Source organism: Octopus sinensis, linkage group LG2 (assembly GCF_006345805.1).
Source record: "Octopus sinensis linkage group LG2, ASM634580v1, whole genome shotgun sequence".
Taxonomy (NCBI): Eukaryota; Metazoa; Mollusca; class Cephalopoda; order Octopoda; family Octopodidae; genus Octopus; species Octopus sinensis.
Genome location: NC_042998.1, coordinates 107,713,506 through 107,726,387, shown reverse-complemented (window position 1 = coordinate 107,726,387; position 12,882 = coordinate 107,713,506). Strand labels below are relative to the sequence as shown.

Here is a 12,882-nt window from a genome sequence, read left to right as displayed (position 1 = left end):
TCCTGCTCTCTGGTGAGGATGAAATCAATCTGGTGAGCAGAGTTGCCTGATTGATAGGTTATCAGGTGGCTATTTGGCTTCCTGAAGTTGGTGTTGCAGATTAATAGGTTGCTTGCATCACAGAACTCCAGTAGCCTAATTCCCTCTTTGTTTCGGGAACCAATTCCATGGCCCCATGAACACCATGGAAGATAACAGATTGCTGTCCAACATGCCCATTAAAATCTCCAGCCACAAAGATGAGGTCATTGCCACTTGTCTTTGAGGTAGCCTGTAGAAGAATATCATAAAAGTGATAGGCAGAGATAAAAAGCACTGGTGCTACATAAAGAACATTGGTGATGGTGCCACATAAAAAGTACTGTTGCTGGTGCCAAGTAAAAAGCACCACTCTGTAAAGTAGACTGGGTACATTTTAGATAGCACATTAAATGATGATGATGAACATTAGCATGTCATTTTGATTTCTTTGTTTAATTTGTAATAGTGTTTTATGTTTTCCTACAGCCAATGAAAATATTGCGAGAACATATGTTCAAAGTTTCAACAGATATGATTTCCTCTGGACAAGAAACCGTTATGAAAGTTTTGATGAATTCTTAACTATTAATCCAAATAAAACTGAAATTCAGAACAAAATTGAAGAATTTATTGTAATGGAAAAGGAACTGGCTAGAATTCCCCAAATAATGAAGATAGGACTTTTATCTGTAAAGTCTGACCCTGTGAAACAGTCCTTACAAGCCCTTCTTCTTAGCTGGAAAACTGTCTTTGCTTCAGTTTTACATACAGATGCTTATGTAAGAACCTTTCTCTTGTAAAAACATCAAGCTGATTTGTATCTACTTAACCTTCAGATGTCAATTGTTGTTATTGTTTAACTGTAAGTTTTGTTTAACAGATGTATGATCAGAGTTGTTCCAACCTCAACTGTTCACTCTTAATTTATTAAAGACTACATTGTTTAATGCACCACTTTATTAAGACAATAAGTTATGATTTGAGAGTGTTATTTTTAGCAGGTTATTTGTTTGGTATATCATATGGGCTTGTATGAAGGATGTATACAGCAGTCTCGTTCAGAGCAACAAAAACTATAATAGTAGTGGTAGAGAAGAAAGAGGGAAACTATTGAGCATTAGTAATCTTACTCTAGTGGTCAGTGAAGCTTTATCAAACAGAATGCCATTTCTCAAGAAATGTGGTCAAGAATATATGTATGTAGCAAGCTGCACCATTTCAGATACGTGAGCAGTATTCAGAGAAAAATCCTACTGCTGTTAATATAATTTCTGAAGGTAAATTATGTGATTTTATTTCCAAAAATATGATGCAAGAAAATTCAAATACCCAGTCTTCGATGATATTGACAGTGCTGCTGCTGCTGCTAATAATAATAATAATAATAATAATAATGATAATGATAATAATAATAATAATGATAATAATAATAATAATAATAATAAGCTGACAGTTCGGTGGCCGAAAGCCATAGAAACACTAATATGGGCCAGTTTAGCAACGGGGAAAAATAACTCTCAAAGACTGGAACATCTACAATACCTCATGAGTATTTGAAATTCTCTTCAAAGTGGGTTAAGAAATTTACAAATTTACATATCTGCAGCTTTCAAACATACATCCGATCGGCTTTAAAAACTTTAATACCCACAACTGCCTCTGTAAGCACCCTTTTTTTTTTTTTTTTTTTTTTTCTTCTCTCTAAAAACATCACGCTTTTCTTTTTGTGGACTTGCAAAACCCTAAAACTTTCTATGAAAATCTGACTTTTCTTTGCTTCCTCCCAGAATATTCAAATATAAATGTAAACATATACTTTTTATTGCAAAAACACACCTGTTCTTCTAACTGGACATACAAACATCTCTAGAGGGGTCAACTTCAACCTCCACAATATTACCTTGCACGAAATATACAAACACTTTTTATTGCAATAACACAAACGCACATGGAAAAAATAATGATGCTAAGATTCTCTCTGGTGGAACACAACTTCTCTATTCACAAATAATACAGAACAGCCCTTCAAAATAAGTTAAGAAAATTTACAAATTTACATATCTACAGTTTTCAATCATACATTCGACCAGCTTTAAAAACTTTGATACCCACAATTGCCTCTGTAAACATCCTTTTTTTTTTTTTTTTTCTTCTCTCTAAAAACATCACGCTTTTCTTTTTGTGGACTTGCAAAACCCTAAAACTTTCTATGAAAATCTGACTTTTCTTTGCTTCCTCCCTGAATATTCAAATATAAATGTAAACATATACTTTTTATTGTAAAAACACACCTGTTCTTCTAACTGGACATACAAACATCTCTAGAAAAGTCAACTTCAACCTCCACAATATTACCTTACACGAAATATACAAACACTTTTTATTGCAATAACACAAACGCACATGGAAAAAAAAACATGATGATGCTAAGATTCTCTCTGGTCGAACACAACTTCTCTATTCACAAACAATACAGAACATCCCTTCCTTAATTTTTCTTAAGCCTAATAGTAGTAAACATCTGAACTTTTTTTGACCGATAGGACCCCACCTAAAAAAAAAAAAAAAAAATATCACTGATGGTGATGATGATAATAATGATAGTAATAGTGCTGATAATCTATCTATCTATCCACCAAGCCAGCCAACGAGACAGACAGACACTACTGTGATGGTGATAATGATAAAAAAACAAAAATAACAATAATAAGATACTGCTGTGACTACACATAAAACAATATCATTGATGATGATGGTGGTGATGGTGATGGTGATGATGATGATAATGATGATAGTAATGGTGGTGATAATGGTGATAGTAATGGTGATGATAACAATAATAAGCCGACTACAGCTGCTATAATGGTACGATTATAATTGTAACGGCAATGATGGCCGTCTCCCCACGAGCCAATCAAAGCTAAAAAATGATAACATTATCGTAGCACCAAAATGTTTTTGGAAACTAAAAGGAAAACTAAATCAGTATACCAAATCGCTTGTCCTATGGTTAATCTGGAAGCGCGTCCCCCAGGGAAGAGTCAGCCTGGGATCGAAAAGTCATCAACTGGCACAAACTCTTCTCCGAATACGGACATGGATGGTCACTTGAACGGGAAATCCCCCAACTCGAGCCCTCCAAGTTCACCACCACAACCACCACAGAAAGAAAAATGTAAGCGGAACAAATGGACCCGAGAAGAGTATAAAGAAGTAATATACGCTTATTACTATGCATTAGGTAGGCCATCTCAAGAGAGACACACCGCAAACTCTTACAGTATATGGAGAACACGGAATCAAGACAGTAGGCCCTATTTGGACGAGAACAAATTGGCAAATGTGAGGAGGGATATCCTTAGAAATAACAGACTCACAGACAGTGAAATAAGCGCGATCAAGCACGCAACGGAAAATGACATAAATATAAGACACAAAGGAAATGAAGAATCAGATGAACAGTATAGCCCGCCACGAGGCTTAATTGAAAGACTGCCATCTGACCAAAGTACGCAAAGGCCTGAAGATACAAGAAATTCTATTGCACCTGTTAAAGATAGCCAGGAAAACGAAAAAACAACAGTAACTGAAGATCTCGCATTTGCTGAAGAACACAGAGAGTCTATGGCAGAAATGAGGCAGAAAATCCTGAATACGCTTGAAGTTGTAAGACATACAAGTATGAATGATAGAGAACCACTTCATAAACTCTCAAATACAAACCAAAATAAAAAACAAATCCAAATTGGCAACTATGTAACAAATGAAATAATACGAGAATTAAAACCTGATTTTACTGAGTTAAATGAAATTATTTACGCTTCTGCTAGGGCAATTGAAACCAGCTGTATGCCCCCGAAAAAACAAAGAAAACCAAACCTGGGAAGAAATCAAACCTGGAGAAGTAAAATTGAAAAAGAGATTGAATTTATGAGAGGGGAAATATCAATATTAAATGAACTAATATGTGGAAATGATGTAAGATCCAGAACAGGAAGAAAGATGAAGAGAAAATTTGGATCCTCACCAAGAGAAGAACTGATATCAATAAAAGAAACGCTGAAACAAAAAGTCCAAGCAAAAGCCCAAAGAATATGAAGATTTGAGAAGAGAAACAAGTTTTACAAGCAAAATAAGCTGTTCACATCCAATGCCAAAAAATTCTACAGAGAAATAGGGAAGGAGAAAGTAACCGTTAAAGACGCCCCTCCCATGGAAGAAGTTCAAAACTTTTGGAAAAGGATTTGGAGTGACAAGAAGACGTACAACATAAATGCAGACTGGATTATACAAACTGAAGGATCCTACCAAAATTTACAACAACAAGCATGGGAAGACATCACAATAGCAGACCTAAGAAAGGCACTCACGAAGGCCCATAATTGGAAATCCCCCGGTAAAGATAGGGTGCCGAATTTCTGGCTCGCATCGCTCCCATGCGCACACGGTAAGCTAGTTCAGCTGCTCAATGGAATTATGAGAGACCCAAAGAAAACACCAGAATGGTTAGCAAGTGGCATTACTTACCTACTCCCAAAGAATAACGAAACCAACCTTCCAAAAAACTATCGGCCTATAACCTGTCTATCCACCACGTATAAAATCCTAACATCTATCCTGGCGGAGAAAGCATATGCATTCATGGAGAAGAACGATATTTTCCCCATCGAACAAAAAGGGTGCCGCCGAGGCTCTTACGGATGCAAAGATCAACTGCTAATCAATCGTATAATCCTTGAGAACTGTCACAACAAGCGCAGAAATCTCAGCACCGCATGGATTGACTATAAAAAGGCCTTCGACAGTATACCGCATCCATGGATCTTGAGAACGCTGGACATCTTCAAAATTTCCCCTGTGATTTCAAACTTCCTGAAGCACAATATGTCGTTGTGGAATACGAATCTCCAATTATACCACTCTAATGGAGTACTTGCCTCAGAAAATATAAACATCAACTGTGGAATTTTTCAAGGTGACTCACTTTCACCTTTAATATTCTGCATAGCCCTATAAAATTGCCAATAAAAAAACAAGCCATCTATTTTATATGGATGACTTAAAACTCTATGGTAAAGACAATAATGAACTTGAAGGCCTATTGCGCACTGTGAAAGCATTCAGCGATGACATCGGGATGGAGTTTGGACTTGAGAAGTGTGCCAAGGCCACTTTCCAGAAAGGGAAAGTGAAGACCACAAATTCAGTCATGTTAGATGTTGACACAGTCATAAGAGAGCTTGAGCAAGAACAAACATACAAATATTTAGGGATAAATGAAGGCTCTGGTATTCATTATGCAAGCATGAAAGAGAAGATCAGGAAGGAATATTATAGGAGAGTTCGTGCAGTCCTGAAATCTGAACTAAATGCACGTAACAAGGTGTTAGCTATAAATTCCTTAGCAGTTCCAGTTGTTACTTATAGCTACAATGTGTTGAACTGGAATATGAGTGAAGTAAAGAATATAGATAGGAAAATACGCAAGCTGCTGAGTTGTAATAGGATGCACCACCCAAAGGCAGACGTAGATCGCCTTTACCTTCCCAGAGCCCAAGGAGGTCGAGGCCTGATCCAATTTGAACTAGCTTACAAAACAACCACAATTGGACTGGCCAAATATCTCGAAATAGCGAATGACTGGATGCTAAAGCTCGTGGAAAATCACGAGAGACGAAAGAAGCTTCATTCTATCCTAAAGGAAAGCAAAAAATTTGCTATTGATCTCGTGCAGGATACCTAAACTATTGTTGCAAAGAAGGTAAAAATAATGGCAACGAAAAAAGCGCACGAGCAATTGGCTGATAGGTGGGAGGAGAAACCTCTGCACGGCAAATATGTGGCCCGCAGCAAACAAGCTGATGTTGACCAGAAGCAAACCCATCAGTGGCTACGGAGCTCAGGGCTAAAAGCAGAGAGCGAAGGTTTCATCCTGGCTGCTCAAGATCAAAGCCTATTAACCCGGAACTACCAGGCCAATGTGATGAAAAATGGAGCAGACCCAAAATGCTGATTCTGCAACGACATGATTGAAACAGTGGACCACCTAATCTCTGGATGTAAAGTCTTAGCACCAGTGGAGTATAAATTAAGACATGACAGAGTTGGCCAATATCTACACTGGCTAATAAGTCGCCATTACAATATCAAAACTGCCGACAAGTGGTATAATCACCACCCTGAGGCTGTAACTGAAGGAGAAAATGTAACCATTCTGTGGGACTTTCCAGTACATACAGACCGAACCATCAAGGCGAATAAACCAGATATTGTTGTGAAAGACCAAAACAATAAAGTTTGCTTATTGATCGACATGAGCATCCCCTGTTTTCATAATATCTCAGCGAAAGAATTTGACAAGCTCAGAAAATATAAAGACCTACTCATTGAAATTGAGAAAATGTGGCATCTCAAGGCGGTTACAATACCAGTGATCGTAGGAGCACTAGGAATGATCAAGAAGGGAACCGAAAATTATATGAGAATGATCCCTGGCTTACCATCCCTGCAAGAAGTGCAAAAGATTGTCTTAACTGGTACATCACACGTATTGAGAAGAACATTGTCGATGTGAGAACTGTTGCTGCTCATGTATTTTAATTTAACTTTTAAAAAATAAATAAATAAAAAAAATTTTTTTTTTAAATGAACGAACTATTGAGTTTGGTTTAATGGCCTACCAATGTATACTATGAGTTTCTTTGCCCTAGGAGTCGGGAAGACACTCGGCAAGAAATGGAAGCAAATTTGAAAGAAGAAAAAAAAAAGTAACAATAATGATAATAATAATGATAATGATAATAATAATAATAATAATAATAATAATAATAATGATAATAATAAATATTCTTTAAACCTTATCAGTTTAAACAAAGACCTCTTCTTTACAAGATTTATAAACTATATTTTTTATTTCTCTCCTCAGAACATGTTAAAGGCAGCTTGCATTTACAGAAGACAGGTTTTTGAGGTCCTCAGTGTTCCAATTAAGACATTAGAACAATTAAATAATATATTGTATGTTTTGCAACAAATACGAGATATGCAGAACAAAATTGATCAAATTTATTTACCAATTGAATTGGCCTACCACAAGTTGTTGTAAGTAGTCTATGGATTTTTTTTATTCCTAAATAAATGTTGATTTGTTACATAAAATTTGGTTTTGGATGATTGATCTTCTTTGTTGTTGTTTTCATTAGTTGTAATTTATTTTGTAATTCCAGGCAGACTTAACTGAACTTGTTGAAACTATACCTGTACCATTCTGTGTCCATTTACTTAGTGATTCTTCCAGCATGTTCAATTATGTTTATGCTTCACTGACGAGATAACATGTCTAGAGTTATTTCTTGTACCTGCTAAAAGAATAAAAATATTAACCAGTGATTAATGATGATTTTTCTTGCTGCATAATTATTTCTAGTTAACTCTTTAATTCTCTCTGCAGTGAATATGTTAACTCTTACTTAGCTATTATTTTTTGTGTTGCTGTCATATCTTTATATGTTCATTTTGCAAAAGGACTTCCTGAGAAAATTTCACTTTTTTTTAATTACCTAATTTGTGGATCAAAATCTATATATATTTTCTGTGATAGTAAGTTACATCTGTTAAGTATTGCAGTATCGGTGGAAGAGGCTGAAAGAAAAAAACCATGCATCTGTAAGTTAGTGATTGTAATGTTTTGGCCAGTGAATTTTTTGTCCATTAGTCTCATGGCATCTTTTTAGAGTCAATCTAAGATGTTTGTATGTGCATAACAGCACTCTGTTCCATGCATATGAGCAGTACTCCCCTATGGATCTTACTTGAGCATCTGATTGAAACTGTACTTGAAACTTGGCTCACAATCAAAAACTAGCTATAAAGTGTGAATAAGGACAAAGGATTTATTTTTAAAAGTATTTTGAATACTGAACCTCTTTTAGATGTAGTACTTATTTTTTCCATTAAGATAGGAGAAATTTAGTACTTATTTTGTTTTGTTAACAAAGGAGAAATTCTATTTGAAGGAAATATTGTGTGCCACTTCCTCGGTCTGAAATTAAAGAAGTTGAAGATTTACGAAACAACTGGAATTATCTCACTGAATTAGCTGAAGCAACTGAAAAATATATTTTTACTGATAAACGGCTAACATTTGAACAGGAAATCCATCGTGAAAATATGGTAAGTCACAGAGCAATACAAACATAATGTTTATAGAAATAAGTAGATTTGTACAAAACATCTTGTGGTGCCATGTGACTCTACTTCTTAGTTTGTCTTAATGGCATCAGTTGCTCCAATATAAAATTTTAAAATTGCAGGTCATTTCTTCTGGCATAGAAAAATAAATACAAAATAGTAATCAATCTTCTTTGTCATGTTTGTGTTTTCAGAATGACACACTGGTCAAACCCACACCAACATTGATGCATTCATTTGTCTGTATTTGTGCAAGTATGAAGAACATACTTAATGTGTGTATGTTATACATACACACCCATACACACATTTATGTGTGTGTGTGTGTGTATGTATATATATATATATATAGGGGTTAGACAAAATGATGGAAACACCTTAAAATTTCAAACAAATTTATTTTAATATGGGGCAGTAATTACAGCTTGAATTCTATGAGGTTTGGACTCGTACAAAGTTTGAATTGTTTCCAAAGGAATTTTTGTTCCTTCTTCAGCTAAAACAGTCTCCAGTTCTTGTAGTGATGATGGTGGAGGATATCGACTCCTTATTTGTTTTTCTAAAATGCACCATAAATGTTCAATATATTGAGATCTGAGGACTGTGCTGGCCAGATAAGATGTTCAACTTCACTAGAATGTTCCTCGTACTATTCAGTAACAACTTTTGCTGTGTGAATTGGTGCATTATCATCTTGAAATCCAGAAACTGTTCTCCACCTACCCAGAAACAGTTCCGCAACCATAGGATGAATTTGATCAGATAAAATGCTTAAATAGTCTTGACTATTTATTCTGCCATGAAGGGAAACCATTGGGCCGGTGGATTTCCAAGATATAGCCCCCACCCCACATCACCCCAATCATCACAGTTGGAAGAAGGCAGTCTGGGTCGAATGCTTCTTTTGGCTGTCTCCACATGTATACTCAGCCAGTGATAGGAAATAAAGTAAAGGATGACTTGTCCGAGAAAATAACATTCTTCCACTGTTCTAGGGACCAATTTGGTAGGTTTTTATTCCACTCTAAATGCTTTGCAACGTTTGTTTTTGAAAGTAGTGGTTTTCTGATTGCAGCCCTCCTGTGAAATCCAGATTTGTGCAGCTCCCAGCAAACAGTTTTTGTGGAAACTGGGTCCTCAAGATAGTCATTAAGCTCTGCAGTAATTTTGGGAGCTGTACTTTTGTGATCCTTTCCAACAATTTGCGTAAGAATCCAATGGTCCCTATCTGACAGTTTTGGTTTTCTTCCAGATTTTTGTTTCAACGAGGAGGTTTTTCCCTTTTTCTCAAAGGCTGTCATTACTTTCGAGACAGTACTTCTTGATACACCAAACATTTTGGCTGTTTTCATTAAGCTAGTGCCTGCCATACGAGCACAAACAACTTGACCTTTTTGAAAGTCCGATAGATCTGTCACTTTAATGAATTTTAATTACCTTTTTCTGATGAAATTGCAAAATAATAATAAAAACGTATATATTTGGTATACCAAATATATACGTTTTTATTATTATTTTGCAATTTACTTAATCATCAGTATATTATTTTTATTTTATTTTTAATATTTCTATTATATGTAATTTTCTAGATGGTGTTATTTAATTGTTCATTTTGAATTGATAAAAGGTAGGTTTTTTCTAATTTTTATATATATATTATATTTTGTGAAATTTGTTTTCCCTGTAAGTTAGGAATAATGCTCCCTCAAATTATTATTATTATTATTATTATATATATATATATATATATACACCTTTTATTTTCAGGCATTTGTTGTTAAAGTAATACAGTTCAGAAATTCTTTTGATGGAGAAGGTCCCAATATCCCAGATTCAAGTCCTGAAGAGACTGTTGAAAGATTAGATAAATTTCAGGAGGAATGTTTAAACCTAAAGAAGGAAAGGGAGACACTTGAAACTGTATCTAAAACATTTGGAGTGTTAATTGATACATTTACAGAACTTGACCAAACTGAAGAGGTAAAATATATCTTTTGTCTTATTCTTAGAACATGGATAAAAGAATAGTTACAGTTTCACAGAATAAAGTTAGTTTTCTATATCATCATCCAATATGAAATTTATTCTCTTTTCCATTTTATATTTCTTTCATTTTATCAATGTGTTACGTATCTGAAATAATTCCATACATCATAAAATAATGTTAATATGCATGTTGACATGCTCATTGTATTCAAGTATAAATGTATAAGATCAAAGGATAAGCTTAGTTTTAGTGGGTGCTTTTGGAAAAGCAATACATTTGTAGTGTATTTCACTTAATGAGATACATTTCTGCTGATTTGGTGCCAATGTGACTTTATTATCAAATATCCTAGTGTATAGGAACTCAGTTTTAAAGGACAACAAAATTTACATCCTTACAAATGCATAATTATATTGCTAAATAAGAGCCGTGAACTTGGACATAATAATAATAATAATCCATGTGATCTAAGAATGATTTGGAACATATATTTTTTAATAGACTTGTACTGAAGAAATACACTGTACACTATCAAAATGTTAAACTTGAGAACAAAATCAAAATTAGCAGGAAAGTATAGCCTCTCTTGAATCAGTGACAATTTGAAAATTTTCAATCTAAGAATAAAAATTAATTGATCTTGGGAAAATTGCTTGATAAGAGATATAAAAAAACTTATGCCATGTCTTTTATGGTAAACTGTGTAATCTGCATCTTCCCACAAAATACTATAGTAGTGATGGCACAATGTTTTGTGAATATACTATGCCATTTAATATAGAAACTTTTGAAGCAATACTGTTGTACAATATGTTCACACCTTAAAATATTTATTGAATATCAAAATCATAAATTCTACCAACTTTCCTTGTGCATTCAGGGTGATGACACCATTATATGTATGCAAGCACCCTTTAACTTCAACTTAAATCATTTAGCTATATAATTACCAGACTGTGTACCATTAAGCTTCTATCATCATGTACTAAATCATACCTGAGGCTAAACACCCCCCCCCCCTATTGATCTAATATTATCTTGTTCAGAAAACATAAAAAATTTGCATTTTTATGCAAGACGGATGTTCAGCCAACATAAACACCTTAAAGTCCATGAAAAAGAAAGGAATATTTATGGTCTTTACCTACAATTTCTTTTCACATTTCTTTATAATTACAATTAAGGTTCTCAAATGTTGAAGAGAAACACTAAATGGAAGTTTAAGTAGAACAGACAATTAAATATACAAGACTTTCCTAAAGTTTGGCATATGAGTGTATGCATTTTTGTCTAATTTTGATGGTGTAGGATGGATCTTTGTTGAATAAGTCTAAAGAATTGAAATACAGAAAAAAAATGATTATACACGCACATATATATGTTAATACATATGTACACATGGTTGATGTATTTAAATCATCAGTTCCTTATCATTTGTAGGATCTGAAGATGGTATATTCCTTGTATGACCTCTACATAAGGTTTATTCAGTTTGATGATCAATTTCAAAATACCTTGTGGTCTGATGTTGATTTCAGAACTGCTGTGAAAATGGTAAGTTTGCCTCCTACAAAATGTCATGTTTCACTGTTAATATTGTGTAGTTTCTACTACCTTCAAATATTTTATTTCCTATATTATATTTGACTAAAGTTTAACTAAGACCTCATAATTTACTTAAAGCCTTTAATTTCAGGATAGAAATTAGGTGTCTTGCTGTAGGGTGAGGGTCTTACCAACACGAAAAGTATATTAAAGGGTGAGTTGTCTTATTAAACTGAAAGATCTCACCAAAGGAAGTTGTTTAACTCCAACTCAGCCCTGATCAAGCAGACCTATGATCAAAGGCACTCCAACGACAACCTCATCTTTTTCTAAGTGCAGGACACCCAGAACAATTTTATCCATCATTTCCTTTTCTACAATAGTGTGGTTGTAATTTGAGAGAATTTGACTGCTACTTTTGCTTAGTCAGATGACCACATAGAGGTTCTCTCTTTGGCTTAACAAAAGATGTTTTACTAAAACCAAGGATCTTTCTATATGATCTGTATTACTAAAAGTGAAATATCTTAATTAAAACACTTCATTAAATTACACTATACATTTGTGATACTATGTACACTAAAATTATTGAAATGTTATGTAGATATAAATATTTGAGAAATGCTTCATCTCTAAATAGAATGTTAATAAGTTGAAAAACTTCAAAATATTCAACTCCTGGACAAAAGAAATAGAAACCTGAAGACAGTACTCTTGTATAGTTGTGACCATGGTGGCTGAAACAAACAGAAAAATTAAGGAAAAGCCTAATGAACTTGACTTAGTTTTCTATAATTTTTTTCTATAAAGGTGGAATTATTTTGGGATGACTACCTATTATTGTCTGAAAAGCTTCAAGAGTATAATACTTATCACAGCCTAAAGACTGCCATTACAATGTACCAAGAGACCATTCCAATCTTGAAACTTCTTCATTCAAAGGTAATATATAGATTGGTTATTATGCTGGCTGTATATATATGTATGTATGTTTGGCCGTTATCTGAAAGCCTTTTCAAGGTCAATGACTTCTGGGTTTAGTAGCTTGCTCTTAGTTAAGAATTTGTCTTGTAGTTGTCTCTCTCAAAAGTATGTATTGATGGTACTCCATCCAATCATAGACCCAAATTGCATCGGAT

The 12,882-nt window shown here is 34.3% G+C and overlaps 1 protein-coding gene across 1 annotated transcript in view; it reads left to right on the top strand.

The window, feature by feature from the left end:
- LOC115225579 (dynein heavy chain 8, axonemal-like) overlaps positions 1-12,882 on the top strand; it is a 220,695-nt gene that overhangs the window by 49,822 nt on the left and 157,991 nt on the right. The window contains exons 21-26 of the mRNA XM_036498798.1: positions 508-800; positions 6,947-7,122; positions 8,037-8,193; positions 9,979-10,191; positions 11,639-11,752; positions 12,554-12,685. Coding sequence (XP_036354691.1) covers positions 508-800; positions 6,947-7,122; positions 8,037-8,193; positions 9,979-10,191; positions 11,639-11,752; positions 12,554-12,685 — 1,085 coding nt within the window. The remainder of the gene's footprint in view (positions 1-507; positions 801-6,946; positions 7,123-8,036; positions 8,194-9,978; positions 10,192-11,638; positions 11,753-12,553; positions 12,686-12,882) is intronic.